At 39.8% G+C, this 17,470-nt stretch overlaps 1 protein-coding gene across 1 annotated transcript in view; it reads left to right on the top strand.

Annotated features, from left to right (window-relative positions):
• slc30a6 (solute carrier family 30 member 6) overlaps window positions 1-17,470 on the top strand; it is a 173,958-nt gene that overhangs the window by 36,346 nt on the left and 120,142 nt on the right. The window contains exons 2-3 of the mRNA XM_028820603.2: window positions 12,128-12,174; window positions 12,925-13,011. Coding sequence (XP_028676436.1) covers window positions 12,128-12,174; window positions 12,925-13,011 — 134 coding nt within the window. The remainder of the gene's footprint in view (window positions 1-12,127; window positions 12,175-12,924; window positions 13,012-17,470) is intronic.

Below are 17,470 nucleotides of genomic sequence, written 5' to 3' on the forward strand. Positions count from 1 at the left end.
TTGTTTGAGAGTTTGATTGAACCTCTCTACAAGACCATTGGTTTGAGGATGATGTACCGAGGTTTTTAAATGTTTTATTTGAAATAGCTTGGCAGTCTCCCTGAATGTCTGCGAGGTAAAAGGGGTCCCTTGATCCGTCAGGATTTCTTTAGGGATGCCACAGGCACAAAGACCTCTAATTCCCATGCGATAGCTTTTGAAGTAGCTGAGCGCAGCGGAACAGCTTCCAAAACCTGGGTAGCATAATCTACCAGGACCATTATATACAGTCATATGAAAAAGTTTGGGAACCCCTCTTAATTCTTTGGAATTTTATTTATCATTGGCTGAGCTTTCAAAGTAGCAACTTTCTTTTAATATATGACATGCCTAATGGAAGCAGTAGTATTTCAGCAGTGACATTAAGTTTATCGGATTAGCAGAAAATATGCAATATGCATCATAACAAAATTAGACAGGTGCATTAATTTGGGCACCCCCAACAGAGATATTACATCAGTACTTAGTTGAGCCTCCTTTTGCAAATATAACAGCCTCTAGACATCTCCTATAGCCTTTGATGAGTGTCTGGATACTGGATGGAGGTATTTTTGACCATTCTTCCATACAAAATCTCTCCAGTTCAGTTAAATTTGATGGCTGCCGAGCATGGACAGCCTGCTTCAAATCATCCCATATATTTTTTTGATGATATTCAAGTCGGGGGACTGTGACAGCCATTCCAGAACATTGTACTTCTCCCTCTGCATGAATGCCTTTGTAGATTTCGAACTGTGTTTTGGGTCATTGCCTTGTTGGAATATCCAACCCCTGCATAACTTCAACTTTGTGACGGATGTTTGAACATTATCCTGAAGAATTAGTTGATATTGGTTTGAATTCATCCGACCCTCGACTTTAACAAGGGCCACACAGCCCCACAGCATGATGGAACCTCCACCAAATTTGACAGTAGGTAGCAGGTGTTTCTCTTGGAATGCAGTGTTCTTCTTCCACCATGCAAAGCGCTTTTTGTTATGACCAAATAACTCAATTTTTGTCCCATCAGTCCAAAGCACTTTGTTCCAAAATGAATCTGCCTTGTCTAAATGAGCATTTGCATACAACAAGCGACTCTGTTTTTGGCGTGAGTGCAGAAAGGGCTTCTTTCTCATCACCCTGCCATACAGATGTTCTTTGTGCAAATTATGCTGAATTGTAGAACAATTTACAGATACACCATCTGCAGCAAGATGTTCTTGCTTTTCTTTGGAGGTGATCTGTAGGTTGTCTGTAACCATTCTCACAATCCTGCGCATATGCTGCTCCTGTATTTTACTTGGCCTGCCAGACCTGGGTTTAACAGTAACTGTGCCTGTGGCCTTCCATTTCCTGATTCCATTCCTTACAGTTGAAACTGACAGTTTAAACCTCTGAGATAGCTTTTTGTAGCCTTCCCCTAAACCATGAGGCTGAACAATCTTTGTTTTCAGATCTTTTGAGAGTTGCTTTGAGGATCCCATGCTGTCACTCTTCAGAGGAGAGTCAAAGGGAAGGACAACTTGCAATTAACCACCTTAAATACCTTTTCTCATGATTGGACACACCTGCCTGTCTATGACGTTCAAGGCTTAACGAGCTAATCCAGCCAATTTGGTGTTGTAAGTAATCAGCATTGAGCAGTGACAGGCATTCAAATCAGCAAAATTACAAGGGGACCCAATTTTTTGCACAGCCAGTTTTTCACATTTGATTTAATTTCATACAACTAAATACTGCTTCACTAAAAATCTTTGTTCAGAAAACACCCCAGTACTCCAATACTCCTAGGATACCACTGTTATCTTTTTTTGTTGAAAGTAGTCAATTATTATTCAGGCTGAGAGGCGTTCCCAAACTTTTTCATATGACTATATTCATGACCTCTGGCTGAGGGTTCTGGGGTCCTCCCAGGTCGACCCCAATACGCTCAAAAAGGATTTTAATCTTTAGCCACTGTCGCGGTAACACCAGGTGGCGAGCAACAATAGAAATGGTACTGCCGGAATCAAATAGTTATAATCTTAATTCCATTAACTAGCACTTGTGTATGTGAAAAGGCCAGAGGGTTATCGAGCGCATACCACGCCTCCCCCATATCACTCCGCAGACCCCTTCGTCGCTTCGTGGAGCTGGCCGACTCATCCCTGGTTCCACTCAAGTACGCTTCGCATTGTAGCTATGGGATTCTATGTTTGGGACGCAAGTAAGCCCGGGTTCACACGAGTCCAGTTCTGATGCTCCCAAGCCAGTTTCTGCACTGAGGTGTTCAATTGCCTCGGCTAGCGAGACAATATCAGTATAGCCCCAGGCCAGCTAGGCGATTTTTTTTTTTTTTTTTTTCAGGCAGGGCACGGAGCAACAAAGCGCAGGCTACTTGCTCTGCTATTTGATGGCTTGATTATGTGGTTGTAGCCAACTAACCACTTTAGCCCATAAAGCCATTGCCTGTTTTTTCGCTGCTTTAGCAGGTTTATATGTTCAGGCCATTAGATTTTTCACCTGCCAGCCTGGTTTTCTCCCACCTTTATCAAAAGGCTTGCTTTTTTTGGGATATTTATGGGCAATCCCCATACTCAGTAGACCATAATAAGTCCCTAATGTGTTCCCAGACGCACCATGCTCTATCCTGTGGGTCCCAGTTCTACTCTTCCACCAGATCTTTAACAGGATGATGGGTTGAAGCATACTCGAACTTTCCCTGACACGCCCCGACCGACCCCTACTCGGCGATTCGGGAGCAGTACTTACTCATCTGACTTTTCTTGCATTGTGTATAGTGTTTCGAGTCTTTGTTTTGGTCTGACTTCCGTTTTTCTCCTGGAGGTCATCATCCTGCCGACTACGCCACTATAAAATGAATAGACTCGACACACTTAAAGGTTTGGGGCAGCCACCCATATATTATTCCAGGCTGCAAAAGGTTTTTAAATAGTAGAGAGATATTCAGTACAGAGTCCAAAACAGAACTGTTGAGGGTTTGCAAAGATGGTGGCTTTAAGGGATCAGACAGGAAGTGACGTAAGGGAACCGGAAGTGATATTCTTCTGGGCACCGGAACTGGAAGTGACGTCATCTCCTCTGAATCAGACAGGTTTTCCAGCGGGTGGTCTGTATGTGTGACAGCAGTAACAGAAAAGGCATTAGAGGAATCTTATTAAAAAGAGAAGTTGCTTACCATTAACAATATGTACTGTGGGCTCCTAACAAGATACACTGTAGGTTGTGAAAATGCTCTCTACTACTAGCCCAAAAACTGCAGAATGTGCTTTTTCAGGCCTAAACCTCATCTTTAATAAAATGACAACCCTCTTAATTGTCCAAGTATAACAAATTGTAATGCAGCTGAACTGCATACACAGATCTGGCCGTGGTCAACTAAAGGCGTGTGACACTGTAAAAGATATATCGCACCTCAGAATAACCCTGAACATCAAACTGATTGTTTTTGACAGAGAAATTAAATGATGGGGTCTAAATTAGGCCTGAAAACAAAATTTCAGAATATGGTATTAATGCAGTATTTTGGTTCAATTTTGATAGATTATTTTTCCAATGTACACAAAAATATTTTATGTGCTAAAATAGTCTATTCCAATACACCAGTTTTGTTCATATTGTGTTAAGAGTACTATGCTTTCCAGTCCACTAAATGTTGTTATAAAAAGAATAAACGTTGATGTAAAAGATTGCAGGTAACACTCCACCTCGTATATAAAGCTGGGCTACCAGAAAACTTACCCTTCCCTTTCTCTAACTTGCCCTCTTCTCTCAAGACAGTAGTTGACACGTTTGAAATCTGTCACATAGAATAAATTTCATTTTGTTAAACAGACAGTCATGTTACTTTAAAATGCTGTTTCAGTGCTCCAGACTACAACTAAAATGGTTGCAAATGTGACCAAAATTAGGCTTTGGCAATTATTATTTCTATTTAGTTTGCCAGTGGCAAATTGATTATATTGTAACAGATGCAAAAGGACTTTTTTTTTTTTTTTAAATTGTTGAGCGATTGTGCTATTAACATAAGTGTTGGTACAGGGGGAGATTCCCCCTTGTAGTTTTCTAAACACATTCTACTAAGAACAGGTTAATACTTGACATCTCCATGATGGGCATGAGGACCTCATGGAGACATACATTTTTTTCTAAACATGCACCACAGCTAACACAGCAGCCATGTACCCCAAAATGGTGAATTTCATGGAGAGGCTGGGTACACTTGTGCCAAAAAGCGTGATGACCTGAATATGAAACGGGTCATCAAAATTCAAGGAAGAAACATTAGAAATTTATCCGCACATCATGTAGGTGTCCTGTTAAGAGATATCTGTGCCCCGTGGAATTCAGTACCCCTTCTGATTTCGTGCACGTGCACTAAAATATGGTTGTCACATTTTCGCACATCTTTATGTACTGTTTATCCATCCATCCATTTTCCAACCCGCTGAATCCGAACACAGGGTCACGGGGGTCTGCTGGAGCCAATCCCAGCCAACACAGGGCACAAGGCAGGGAACCAATCCTGGGCAGGGTGCCAACCCACCGCAGGACACACACAAACACACCCACACACCAAGCACACACTAGGGCCAATTTAGAATCGCCAATCCACCTAACCTGCATGTCTTTGGACTGTGGGAGGAAACCGGAGCGCCCGGAGGAAACCCACGCAGACACGGGGAGAACATGCAAACTCCACGCAGGGAGGACCTGGGAAGCGAACCCAGGTCCCCAGATCCCCCAACTGCGAGGCAGCAGCGCTACCCACTGCGCCACCGTGCCGCCCATGTACTGTTTATCTTTTGGTTAATGCATGCTCTGTGCAGAATGCCAGCACATCTGTCAGTAAACATGCAAGTGCAGCCACCTAGCTGTAAACTCGCGCACGATGATGTGATGATGCCTGCATTTTAGGGTTGTAGAGTTTTGTATGTTGTTGTTTTACCGGGGTGCTCCGTGATTGACAGTGACAGTAAACTTTGTTAAGTCACATTTTTCTATATCATTTTATCAGCTATTCAGTCGTTTTGGCATGCACACTGTATGTTCTGTTACAAATAAATTCTTCACCAGGTACTTATCAACAAATAAGCATGGAAAACAGATTTAGTAAAATATTAATAGTATTAATTAATAATTCCTTACTTGACACCCAATAACTGTATAATGACATTTAAAAAGACAAACTGTGAAAACAAATGTACTAATCCACTTTCACCTCATACGTGGTCCTTCACTCTTAAACATTTACTCGGGTAGTTTTTTCTAAGGGAAAAAAATAAAACATTTCCATGGGAAAAGCTTTGTTATGGAACTGAAATGTCACCTCTGTCATCTGAGAGATTAAACCGTAAAAATTAAATAGTGGAGTTCTATCAAAAAATACCTTGTCTGTCATGACCACCCCTTAAAATTGGGGGAGGGTCTCATTTTAATAGCAGGTATCATTATCCTATAAAACTGTTTTTCTTGTGTATTACATGCATAGCTGTTCATGGCAGATTAAAATTGATCAAATTTTAAAAAAAAAAACTTTCAGAAAGCATTAAATAGTAATCTTTATCTCCTGCACCCCTTTGCAAACACTGCAACACTGGGTAGCTAAAATGGTGCACAGTCTTTAATAAGCCTGTGAGGCAGTCTTCTGTAGCACATTCATATCTGCCCTGCCCCTCCATTCCTTCCACCAGTGAGGACACTCATTTCCACAGCTGAGCCTTTGCTGTAGAAATGCATGCCCTTATAAGCTGCTTGCAAAATGAACACTGTATAGCTAAAAGTGTTCAAAATGTATTTTAAAAAGCTAGACAGTTTTCTATATCAATTCCATATTTAATGTGCCTCTCCATTCCATCCACTGAAGGAGACACTCATTTCCACCGCTGAGTCTTTGTCGTTGAAATGCTCTTCTGCTTACAAAATGAACACCGGACAGCAAAAATTGAGCTAAACCTATTTAAAAAGACTCTAGGAAGTCTTTTGTCACTTTTTTCTCTCCACTGTGTCGTTTTGTCATATCCACTGCAAGGGACACTTATTTCTCCAGCTGGAGTCGAATGAACACTTGACAGCTGAAATTCTTCAAAATGTATTTTAAAAGGGTTTAGAAAGTCTTTTAAATCACTTTCAGGTCTACATTGGCCTCCAGTCCCATCCACTGTGGGACAATCATTTCCACGGCTGTAAGCAGAGCTATAGAAATGCGTGCCCCTGCCTGATGTTTGGATGATGAATACTGGAATTAAAAAATTATAAAAAGAAATAAAAATAATATAATTATACAATTGTTCAAGTATTTAAATTGAAGTAAGTCTTCTACTGTATATCACTTTCATGTCTACTGTTCCCCCTGTCCCATCTATTCAACAAGACTTGGTTAGGCCTTTGCCGTAGAAATGAGTGCACCCAGTCTTCTGCTTCTAAAAATGAACACTGGGCAGCTGCTGATTGAATAAGTCTGAGTTATAACAGCTGAAAACATAACCAGCTCCAAAAGCAACAACAGGTATAAAAATATACTCGTATATGAATATTTTTAATCAAAAGTTTTTAATTTGTTATAAACACACTAATACTAGTTGGAATATCCCTAGTCTTTTTTTTTTAATGTCTTTCATCTAAGAAGCATTTAAATTTATACTTTCAGTTGTACACATTGCATCTGAAAATCTTATTCTGTAAGGAATGTATGGGTTTATTTCTTTAATTCTGATGGAGACAAAGACCAAAAACACATTTCCCGATTTGAACAGGTTATTTGTCTTAATGACGTTTCTACATTGAATTCAATTAGAAGGGTTATACAGCATACAGTATGTGAAATTTGCTTTAATATATAATGTAACACATGATATTGTGAAATCCACATAATTTCATGGTTGCAGCCTGTCTAGCATCAGGTGGAAGGCCAGTCCATCACAGGGATCACTCAACCATGCTCCCACTTGAAAAGGGAAGGAAAACCCAACCCAGACACAGGAAATACGTGCAGACTCCACATAGATGACACACTTGCATAAGATTTGAACCTGGGACTGAATGGACACAGCGGTCTCAGCCACTGGTCTACTGTGCTGCTTGATGTATTGCATGTTTTACAGTTTTAATAACACATTAAATGTTCCCTAAACACAGCCACAGGGGATGCACAAACCAGTGTGTTTCTTTGTGCCGGTCCCAAGCCTGGATAAATAGGGAGGGTACGTCAGGAAGGGCATCCGGTGTAAATGTTTGCCAAGTCAATATGCGGACAACAATACAAATTTCCATACTGGATCGGTCGAGGCCTGGGGTAACAACGACCACCACCAGTACCGTTAGCCAACAGGGTGCAGGCAGAAGTTGGTCTACTGTTGGCTGAAGAAGAGGGGGGAGACGTGTCCGGAGGCAAGAGGAAAGGAGGAAGGTAAAGAGAGTGGAACTGAGGGTAGGAACTTTGAATGTTGGCAGTATGACAGGCAAGGGGAGAGAGCTAGCAGATATGATGGAGAGAAGGAAAGTTGATATAGTGTGCATGCAAGAAACTAAATAGAAGGGGAGTATGTCCAGGTGGATCGGAGGTGGATTCAAATTGTTCTATCATGGTGTGGATAGGAGGAGAAATGGACGAGGTTATTCTGAAGGAACAGTATGTCGAGTGTTTTGGAGGTGAAGAGTGTGTCAGACAGAGTAATGATTATGAAGCTGGATATTGGAGGTGTGATGATGAATGTTAGTGCATATGCCCCACAAGTTGAGTGTGCAATGGATGAGAGAGAAGATTTTTGGAGTTAGTTGGATGAAGTGATGAACAGTGTACCCAAGGGACAAAGTGCTGAGCGGAGTGGATTTCAATGGGCATGTTGAAGGGAATAGAGGAGACGAGGAGGTGATGGGTAGGTATGATGTCAAGGAGAAGAATGAAGAAGGTCAGATCTTGGATTTTACCAAAAGGATGGACATGGCTGTGGTGAATACTTATTTTAAGAAGAGGGAGGAACTTAGGGTTACGTACAAGAGCGGAGGAAGATGCACACAGGTCGATTACATCCTGTGCAGAAGAGTCAGTCTGAAGGAGATTGAAGACTGCATAGTGGTGGCAGGGGAAAGTGTAGTTAAGCAGCATTATGGTGGTCTGTAGGATGATGTTGGAGATCAAGAATTGGAAGAGAGTGAGGGCAGAGCCAAGAATCAAATGGTGGAAGTTGAAAAAGGAAGACTGTAAGGTTGAGTTTAGGGAGAAGGTGAGACAGGCACTGGGTGGTAGTGAAGAGTTACCAGACTGTTGGGGAAACTACAGCAGATGTAGTACGGGTGACAGCAAGAAGGGTGCTTGGTGTGACATCTAGACAGAGGAAGGAGGAAAAGGAAACCTGGTGGTGGAATGGGGAAGTACAGGAGAGTATACAGAGGAAGAGGTTGGCGAAGAAGCGGGATAGCCAGAGAGATGCAGAAAGTAGACGAGTACAAGGACATAAGGCACAAGGTGAAGAGAGAGGTGGCGAAGGCTAAAGAAAGGCATATGACGAGTTGTATGAGACGGATGCATTCAAGGTGGAGGTGGGATTATATCAGTGATCGGGACTGAGCTCTTTCTTATTTTCAATGGTGATGGACAGGTTGACAGATGAAATTAGACAGGAGTCCCCGTGGACTATGATGTTTGCTGATGACATTGTGATTTGTAGCGTTAGTAGTGAGGAAGTTGAGGAGATCCTGGAGAGGTGGAGAGATGCTCTAGAGAGGAGAGAAATGAAGGTCAGTAGGAACAAGACAGAATACATGTGTGTAAATGAGAGGGAGGTCAGTGGAATAGTGAGGATGTAAGGAGTAGAGTTGGTGAAGGTGGTGGAGTTTAAATACTTGGGATCAACAGGACAGAGTAATGGGGATTGTGGAAGAGAGGTGAAAAAGAGTGCAGGCAGGGAGGAATGGGTGGAGAAGAGTGTCAGGAGTAATTTGTGACACTGATATCGGCAAGAGTGAAAGGGAAGATCTACAGGACGGTAGTGAGACCAGCTATGTTATATGGGTTGGAAGCAGTGGCACTAACCAGAAAGCAGGAGACAGAGCTGGAAGTAGCAGACTTAAAGATGCTAAGATTTGCCCTGGGTGTGACGAGGATGGACAGGATTAGAAATGAGGACATTAGAGGGGCAGCTCAAGTTGGACGGTTGGGAGACAAAGTCAGAGAGGCAAGATTGCGCTGGTTTGGACATGTGCAGAGGAGTGCTGCTGAGTATATTGGGAGAAGAATGTGAAAGATAGAGCTGTCAGGCAAGAGAAAAAGAGGAAGGCCTAAGAGAAGGTTTATGTATGTGGTGTGAGAGGATGTGCAGGTGATGGGTGTAACAGAACAAGATACAGAGGACAGGAAGATATGGAAGAAGATGATCCGCTGTGGCATCCCCTAACGGGAGGAACCAAAAGAAGAAGATTAAAAGTTCCCTAAATTTCTAAAATGCTAACACATTTTGAGATATGGCACAAGCAAAGGATGTAAATACAGTGAAGTGTTGATGCCTAAAGAAATTAAACTGTAGAGGCATTTCAGTTTCACATCTGATAAGAAATCCATGCCATGCAAGATCAGTAAAACTTTGCTTGGGAGGTCACAAATGTGATGTGGTTAGACCAGAAAAGAAAACACATTTGAGTAATGGTGGTATTTGTCTTAATCATACATGGGAGTAATCCAGCAGCACTGTCAGTCAAATTCTGTTTATTCTGGAAGCTTAAAATTTTCATTTGATTGTGCAGAATCAGAGTAATCTGCAGTGTGTTTCTTTTGATGATAGGTAAGGCCTATACTTGTTGCTGTACTGAAAGAAAAAGGGAGGTTTGAAGCCTTGCAGTCTTTACTCCCATCTAGTGGATGCAGTTAAGCAGTACACTCTAGGCAACTTTAATGTTGATGCTTAAAGATGGTTTTAGCCTTCTCATCCTCAACATTAACTTTTGTCAACAACAGGTTTAAAACTCTGAAGCTAGACCTTAGTTTATAATAAAACTTGTTTAATTTTTAGTTAAATGCTTGTACTTTTTCAAAGATTGTTATATTTTCTAAAAAACCTAGATTAATCACTTAATTAAAGCAGTAATTAGCAAAATAGTCATTAGTTACATGCCAAAATTGTCCATTAACCAAATACAAAACAATTATGGTACTACTGTAGTCATTGTCTGCAGGGAGAATGCTTGTACAGTGCATCACTTTTTCCACATTTTGTTATGTTACAGCCTTATTCCAAAATGGATTAAATTCATTTTTTTCCTCAGAATTCTACACACAACACCCCATAATGACAACGTGAAAAACGTTTACTTGAGGTTTTTGCAAATTTATTATAAATAAAAAAAACTGAGAAATCCCATTTTAAGTAAATATAAAAATTATCTATTCTGTGACTAAAATATTTTATTTCAAATGGGAAACAAATGTTATTGCTATTACTGTGCACTATTTTGTTTTTATGCACTTTGAGGTGTGCCTAGATCAGATATGACCAAAATGTTTGTTTTGTTATTTCAATATTGGAAAAAAGTATTGCTTCTACCTCAGAGTCTGTTCAGTTACCCATTTTTTATTGTTTTTAATGCACATTTTGATGTGCCTGTGTCAGATGTGACCAAATTTAAAAAGGAAGCAATGCTTAAACATTTACTTGTTTTTCAATACATTCATTTGTGTTGGTTTAAAATTTGTCATTACCTGATGCTTACCAGCCCCTGAAATTGTGTCTGGCCCTGTTAAATTTCTTGTTTTGAAAATCTGGCCCATATGAATTTGCAATTGAATAGCCCTGCTATATAGTATGACACATTTAGTGTTTTCTGAACATGAGTGTCTGATGTGTTAAAAGAGTTAATGTCCTTTGTTCTTTAATGAAAGGTATACAGTATGACTAATGCTGGTTTCAATTTTTAAAATTCTTATATGTAGAATTTTTTCAGAATATTTTAAAATAATTTAGCTTATTATTATTTCACTTGTACCTGAATTTTTAAAATTACTTGGACTTTCAAAGAATTCCATCTAGCTCTTTAGTTCAGACTTGATATGTTGACTGTCCTTTGAAACAGTACTAATATCAAGCTTTACATCCATGTTGCTCCCGGCAGGAAAATGGGTGCTGCCATTTTCCTAATGTCATGTTTACATTTCCAGTTTGAGCTTTTGCCAGTCAGTGATAGACAGTACTGTTTGCTTTGTCAAAAGGTGGTGACAGTAATCTTGATCTTGACCCTAAATTTTCTGGGAGGTTAAATGAAAGGAACATTGCTGCCGAGGATTTGGCAGCTAGAGGTTTGACCCTATATATCTCAGGAAGGGAGCCAGATGAAAATAAACAGGAAAAAAAGGCTTTGGGAAATTCAGCTTGGCTAAACACAACCAGTGATGAGACAGAAGACATACTCTTTGACACAAGCTTTAATCCAGCAAGACAATGAAAATGTTATCTGGACTGGTTTAGAAGAAAACTCTGTACCTGTGGTCTTAGCTGCGATCCCACTTTGGCCAGTAATAAACTCTGCATGCTGATAATGTGGTCCTCCCATTGAAAGCAGCATGTTCCTGGTGCCGGTGGGAAATTGTAGTCCCCATGTTGGCACTAGTTGTTGGGTAGCAAATATACGGCATACAGCCTATATTTTGGGTTCTTCCAACAGCAATGCACATGCAAAATTTTGTGAAAATCAGTTCAACAGAATTTCGTGTTTGGGATAAAGACATACAAACAGCCCAGCGATTTTATTCATATACAGTAGATGAATTATATATTTATGGGGTAGATCCTCCAAAGGCTTTTTATTCTCTTTCCATCATCAAAACCACTTGTGCTTATTGATTATCAAAACTAGAACATCTGCTCTGAGAAATAATAGTGCATTTCTGCTATTAGTTTTTTTTGTGGCGTTCTTCATGTTTAAGTGTTGTTAAATCATCAAATAAATTGTATATTAACTGTTGTTTCACTATGAGAATTTTCAGACATACATTATTGGCATATTAGTAAAGTGTAAAAAGAGTACTCTAAGTTGAATACATTGGTGAAGTATTTTGGCATTTTTATTAGTTTATTTAAAAAAATGGCTTCATGTTATTAATTTTACCTTTTTCTTTCAGATATTCCTATCCATAGGAAAAAGCAGGAGACAGACACGTATGTTTTGGTATGTGGGTTGTTTTTACTATGGCTTTGTTTTGTACGTTTGAAATCTTAAAATGTTTTTCCTCACTATTTTTACCAAGCTCTTGGCTCTCCTTTCTTTCTCTTCAGTGGAAGCTGAATTCTGTTTTCTTAGGTTTTGTCTTTTTTTTTTCTCCTTTCTTTTAGTTTTTTGTTTAATTTTTCAAGTTTGACTGTGAAATCATTTGTTGTACAAGTTCAACTTGGTTGTATACAATGTTATTTTCTAAAATAAAAAAAAAATATTTTAGGACCATAAAATGACTAAGCATTAAATGTATGTACCCCAACCACAGTCACAATATCTTGCATGTACTTAAATGTTTAAGCATGCTTAATTCCCAGAAGTCTCATCTAAGAGACAAAATATCCCATCGGTGAATGAAAAGTTACATGCGCTTTTCAAAAATTTGAGAAAAGTTTGCTAAAAAGCTGGGCTGCCTTGACCATTCTGATGTAAACAGGGAAACTGCATTATGAATTTTTTCCATGGAGTGGCAGTATTGTGTAATAATACAGTCTGAGGTTTGGGCTACTCTAAAATGTTTTTTGTGAAATTATGCATCTTTACAACTTTTAATAATAAATGCATTTAATTTTTAAGTCACTTCCACTTAAGAGCTATTTTTCATTTTACGATTAAAAGTACAAGTTGTAGTAACATCGTTGTAATTCCATGTGCACAATCATGAATATATAAATGTTTAATATCAGGTATCTATTGTTTATTTAGGGCACAATACATCCATTCCGGAAATCTCAGAGGTCAATCTTTGGAAAATTTATTCAAGAATTCCAGCTTGTTTCAAGTGACAAACGAGTATGTATTTCTGTTGTGGTACATGTTTATGTGTCTTTATCACCTATAATTTTTTTGTTTACCTTTTTAACATTACCCTAACTTTACAAAACTATAGATTTGCAGACATTGTACAAAAGAAAAGTGTATAGCATATGGCATTTTTTTTTTTTTTTTTTTGGAGTATTAATCGGAAGAGGTTTAACCAGGTGGGCATAATAAACTCTTTTAATTTTTGAGTCTTGTACACTCCATGTGTATATTATATATTGTGACAGGCAGCCAGGTCCCATGCCCGGCCGGGACGCCCCTTCTGTATATGTTCCTGGGAAGCAGCTATGGACATCTCACTACCTCCCCCGGGATGCTTGGTGGCAGCCTCCCTGGCTGACGATGGTGCCTCAGTTTCCCGCAGGGTTTCCTGGGAGATGGAGTTCTCCACAACCCTGTGGGGAGCTGGGGTGCTGCATGGGGCCAGGAACCCACCTGGACATCTCTGCATCCCCACCCGCAAGTGCAATTAGCCACAAGTGATCAAGCACCTGGAGCACTTCCGGGTGGGCTATAAAAAGGGCCAGCATCCACCACTCATGAGCCAGAATCCAAAAAAAAGCCAAAAAGCCCTATTGATTTTTTTTTTGACTGCTTGCTTTGTTCTCACAGTTTAAACTTTTGAAAAAGAGACAAATGTTTGTTTGCAGTGTTTGAATAACGTTCCTGTCTCTCTACAACCTCCTGTGTTTCTGCGCAAATCTGTGACCCAAGCATGACATTCTAAAAATAACCATATAAACATATGGTTTCTACTTCGCGGATTTTCCTATTTCGCGGGTGGCTCTGGAACGCAACCCCCGCGATGGAGGAGGGATTACTGTATACATATACATACACATACACATAAATATATATATGTTTATATAATATAAACATTTGTGTGTATTATGATGACCTTTTCAAATTTACAGATTGGATTGAAATGAGACTATTTTGAGTGAAGTTCAAAGTCTATTTTGAACAAAGTCTGTCAGTTTTGCTAATCTATTTGTTTTGTCTGAATCCGTAACCGTTAATGACAGAGTGAACATTTATAAATATTGTGGTTAAATTAGCAACAGGAGAGAGGATTACCTAAAAGAAAATATTAATCATATATTAAATACAAAATTATTTTTGTATACGCAATTTTGTAAGAAAAAAGCCACTCCTGAAGAAGGCCGCATCAAGTCTTGATTCAGCTTTGCCAAAACGCACCTTGAAGATTCTGAAGGCAAAAAGGTTTTATGTTCAGATGAGACCAAAATCGAACCATTTGGCCTCCATGCCAAATGATATCTGGCGGAAAGCCAACTTACCACCCAAGATACTTACAGTAAAGCATGGAGGTGGTAGCATCCTGCTGTGGGGGTGTTTCTCTGCAGCAGGGACTGGGGCACTTGTCAAGCTAGAAGGAAAAATGGAGGGGGCAAAATATCATCTGTTGAATGACTTTAAGATTGTAGTCCTCCAACAATCCCCATTCAATTTGACTGAGCTTGAACATTAAAGAAGAGTGGGCAAATATTGCACTGTCTACATGTGTAAAATTGATAGAGAAGTATCCTAACAGACTAGGGGTGATCCTTTAACCATCTCAGGGATTCTGTTTTTTTATTTATTTTTGTCTGAGCTGTTGCTATTATATCTTTCATTTGACTGTTATACAGTGGAACCTCGAGATACGAGCACCTCTGTATACGAGAAATTCAAAATACGAGGAAAGTATGAGTGAAAAATTCAGCTCTAAATACGAGCATTGGTTCGCGTAACGAGCCACGAGCCAGGCTGTGGGTATAGCTCGCTGCTTAGCAAGGGGGCGTGGTAGCAGTTGCGAGCCGCGATCTGCGGTGTCTGCGTTTCTCACTTAAGTACACAGGTGGGAAACTGCCCACATCCATGATTGTTCCTGTGGCTGATGGGCTGCAGCTGCCATGTCCTCCCCGCATATATAGAGAAGCGCGACCCGGTTAAGGGGGAGAAAAAGTAAAAGGAGAGCGAGAGAGAGAGCGAGAGAGAGAGAGAGAGAGCGAGAGAGAGAGAGAGAGAGAGAGAGAGAGAGAGAGAGAGAGAGAGAGAGAAGGCAGGCGAGTGCAGGCTCGCGTGTAGCTGAACAGGCGAGCCAAACAGCTAAAGCAGGACGGTGTACAGAAGGTCAGCTGCATTAACAGTGTCTCGCCTGTTGCAGAGCCCGCAGGTCACACGCTAACAGAGAACAAGCACCGGCGATTGTCATCTGTTTTTTAAAGACGGCATCCTTTTCACGTTTTAACCTCGTGTTAAAGGATTCTTATTCTTGTGTATTTTAAACCTCCACTTCACAACTGTTTTAAGGATTATTTATTTAAAGATTTATTGAATGCTCTACTGCACTTTGGACACCTGTTTTGATTCTTTTAATAATCAGTTATATTATTTACCAGTGTTATTTATTAAAGGTAGACTACAGTATATATAATTTATCAGTGTTATTTGTTAGGAAAATTGATTTTTATGTTAATATATTTGGGGTGCAGAACGGATTAACTGGATTTCCATTATTTTCAATGGGGAAGTTTGTTCTAGATACGAGAAATTCGCTATACAAGCTCAGTGCTGGAACGAATTAAACTCGTATCTAGAGGTTCCACTGTAAGTTGAATTGAGTGAATGCAGCTGGAGTATTTTTTTTTTTATCTTTGTCTTAATTTCATGTTGCAAAGCAACAAAATGTGAATATAGTGAAGGGGGATGATTCTTTTCTATACCCACTGTACCTTGCTGTTCATCATGGTAATTTGAATAGCGGTTGCGCTATTATATTGCAGCAAGTTTTTATCATGATTCTTTCCTAAAATAATTAAACTTAAAAATTTGTGATATATCCTCTAGGCTTACATCTACAGTTTTCATTATGGCAACAAGCGCAGATTCTAGTGGTACAGCCTGTTGAACATTTTTGTGTCCCTGCCTTACTTATTTTACTAATGTTTTGGCACATGTCTGACCAGCCATAGAACCTAGATCCCTTTCACACTTGCACTTTGTCATTTCAGGGTCATCAGGGAGCCACTTTTTCACAATTGTCAAAGTGGCAGTACTCCAGGATTACCTTAACCTCCTTAACATTAGACCTGAGTATCACTCAGGCTGTAAAAACAGTGCTAAAAGTGTAATAAATTGCTGCTTTAAGTTGAATTTGTTTGTACATTTGATTATATTTTTGCATATTCATCCCACTATCTGCCTGGAAACCTATGATGTAGTTTGTGAAAGTGAGCATATTATGCACACATTTAATGTAGAAATTTCCAGAATTCCATTCTGTATACAGTAATCCCTCGCTATATCGCGCTTCGCGGCTTCACTCCATCGCGGATTTTATATGTAAGCATATTTAAATATATATCGCGGATTTTTTGCTGGTTCACGGATTTCTGCGGACAATGGGTCTTTTAATTTCTGTCACATGCTTCCTCAGTTGGTTTGCCCAGTTGATTTCATACAAGGGACGCTATTGGCAGATGGCTGAGAAGCTACGCAGCTTACTTTTCTCTCTCTTGTGCTGACTTTCTCTGATCCTGACGTAGGGGGATTGAGCAGGGGGGCTGTTCGCACACCTAGACGATACGGATGCTCGTCTAAAAATGCTGAAAGATTATCTTCACGTTGCTATCTTTTGTGCAGCTGCTTCCTGAAACGACATGCTGCATGGTGCTTCGCATACTTAAAAGCTCGAAGGGCACGTATTGATTTTTGATTGAAAAATAAACTCTGTCTCTCTCTCTCTCTCTTTCTCTGCTCCTGACGGAGGGGGTGTGAGCTGCCGCCTTCAACAGCTTTGTGCCGCTGTGCTTCGCATACTTAAAAGCCAAACAGCCCTATTGATTTGTTTGCTTTTCTCTATCTATGTGACATTCTGTGCTCCTGACGCGCACTCCTTTGAAGAGGAAGATATGTTTGCATTCTTTTAATTGTGAGACAGAACTGTCATCTCTGTCTTGTCATGGAGCACAGTTTAAACTTTTGAAGAAGAGACAAATGTTTGTTTGCAGTGTTTGAATAACGTTCCTGTCTCTCTACAACCTCCTGTGTTTCTGCGCAAATCTGTGACCCAAGCATGACAATATAAAAATAACCATATAAACATATGGTTTCTACTTCACGGATTTTCTTATTTCGCGGGTGGCTCTGGAACGCAACCCCCGCGATGGAGGAGGGATTACTGTACTGTGTATCCTAAATAGTAAGTACTGTTGACTCATAGTTCCAGGGATCTGGGTTCATCATCTTGGTCCTGCAGCTTTCTGTGGAGTTTTATCTTTTAAATATTATCACAATTAATTTTAAAATTCAGTGCATATTTTCCATTCTTGTTCTTAATAAAGAACATTATTAATACTAGGTCCTCATTTAGAAATCCAACTTAACATACTCCATTTTATGTGATTGCTTTTAAATAAAAATA

Source organism: Erpetoichthys calabaricus, chromosome 15 (assembly GCF_900747795.2).
Source record: "Erpetoichthys calabaricus chromosome 15, fErpCal1.3, whole genome shotgun sequence".
Classification (NCBI taxonomy): Eukaryota; Metazoa; Chordata; class Cladistia; order Polypteriformes; family Polypteridae; genus Erpetoichthys; species Erpetoichthys calabaricus.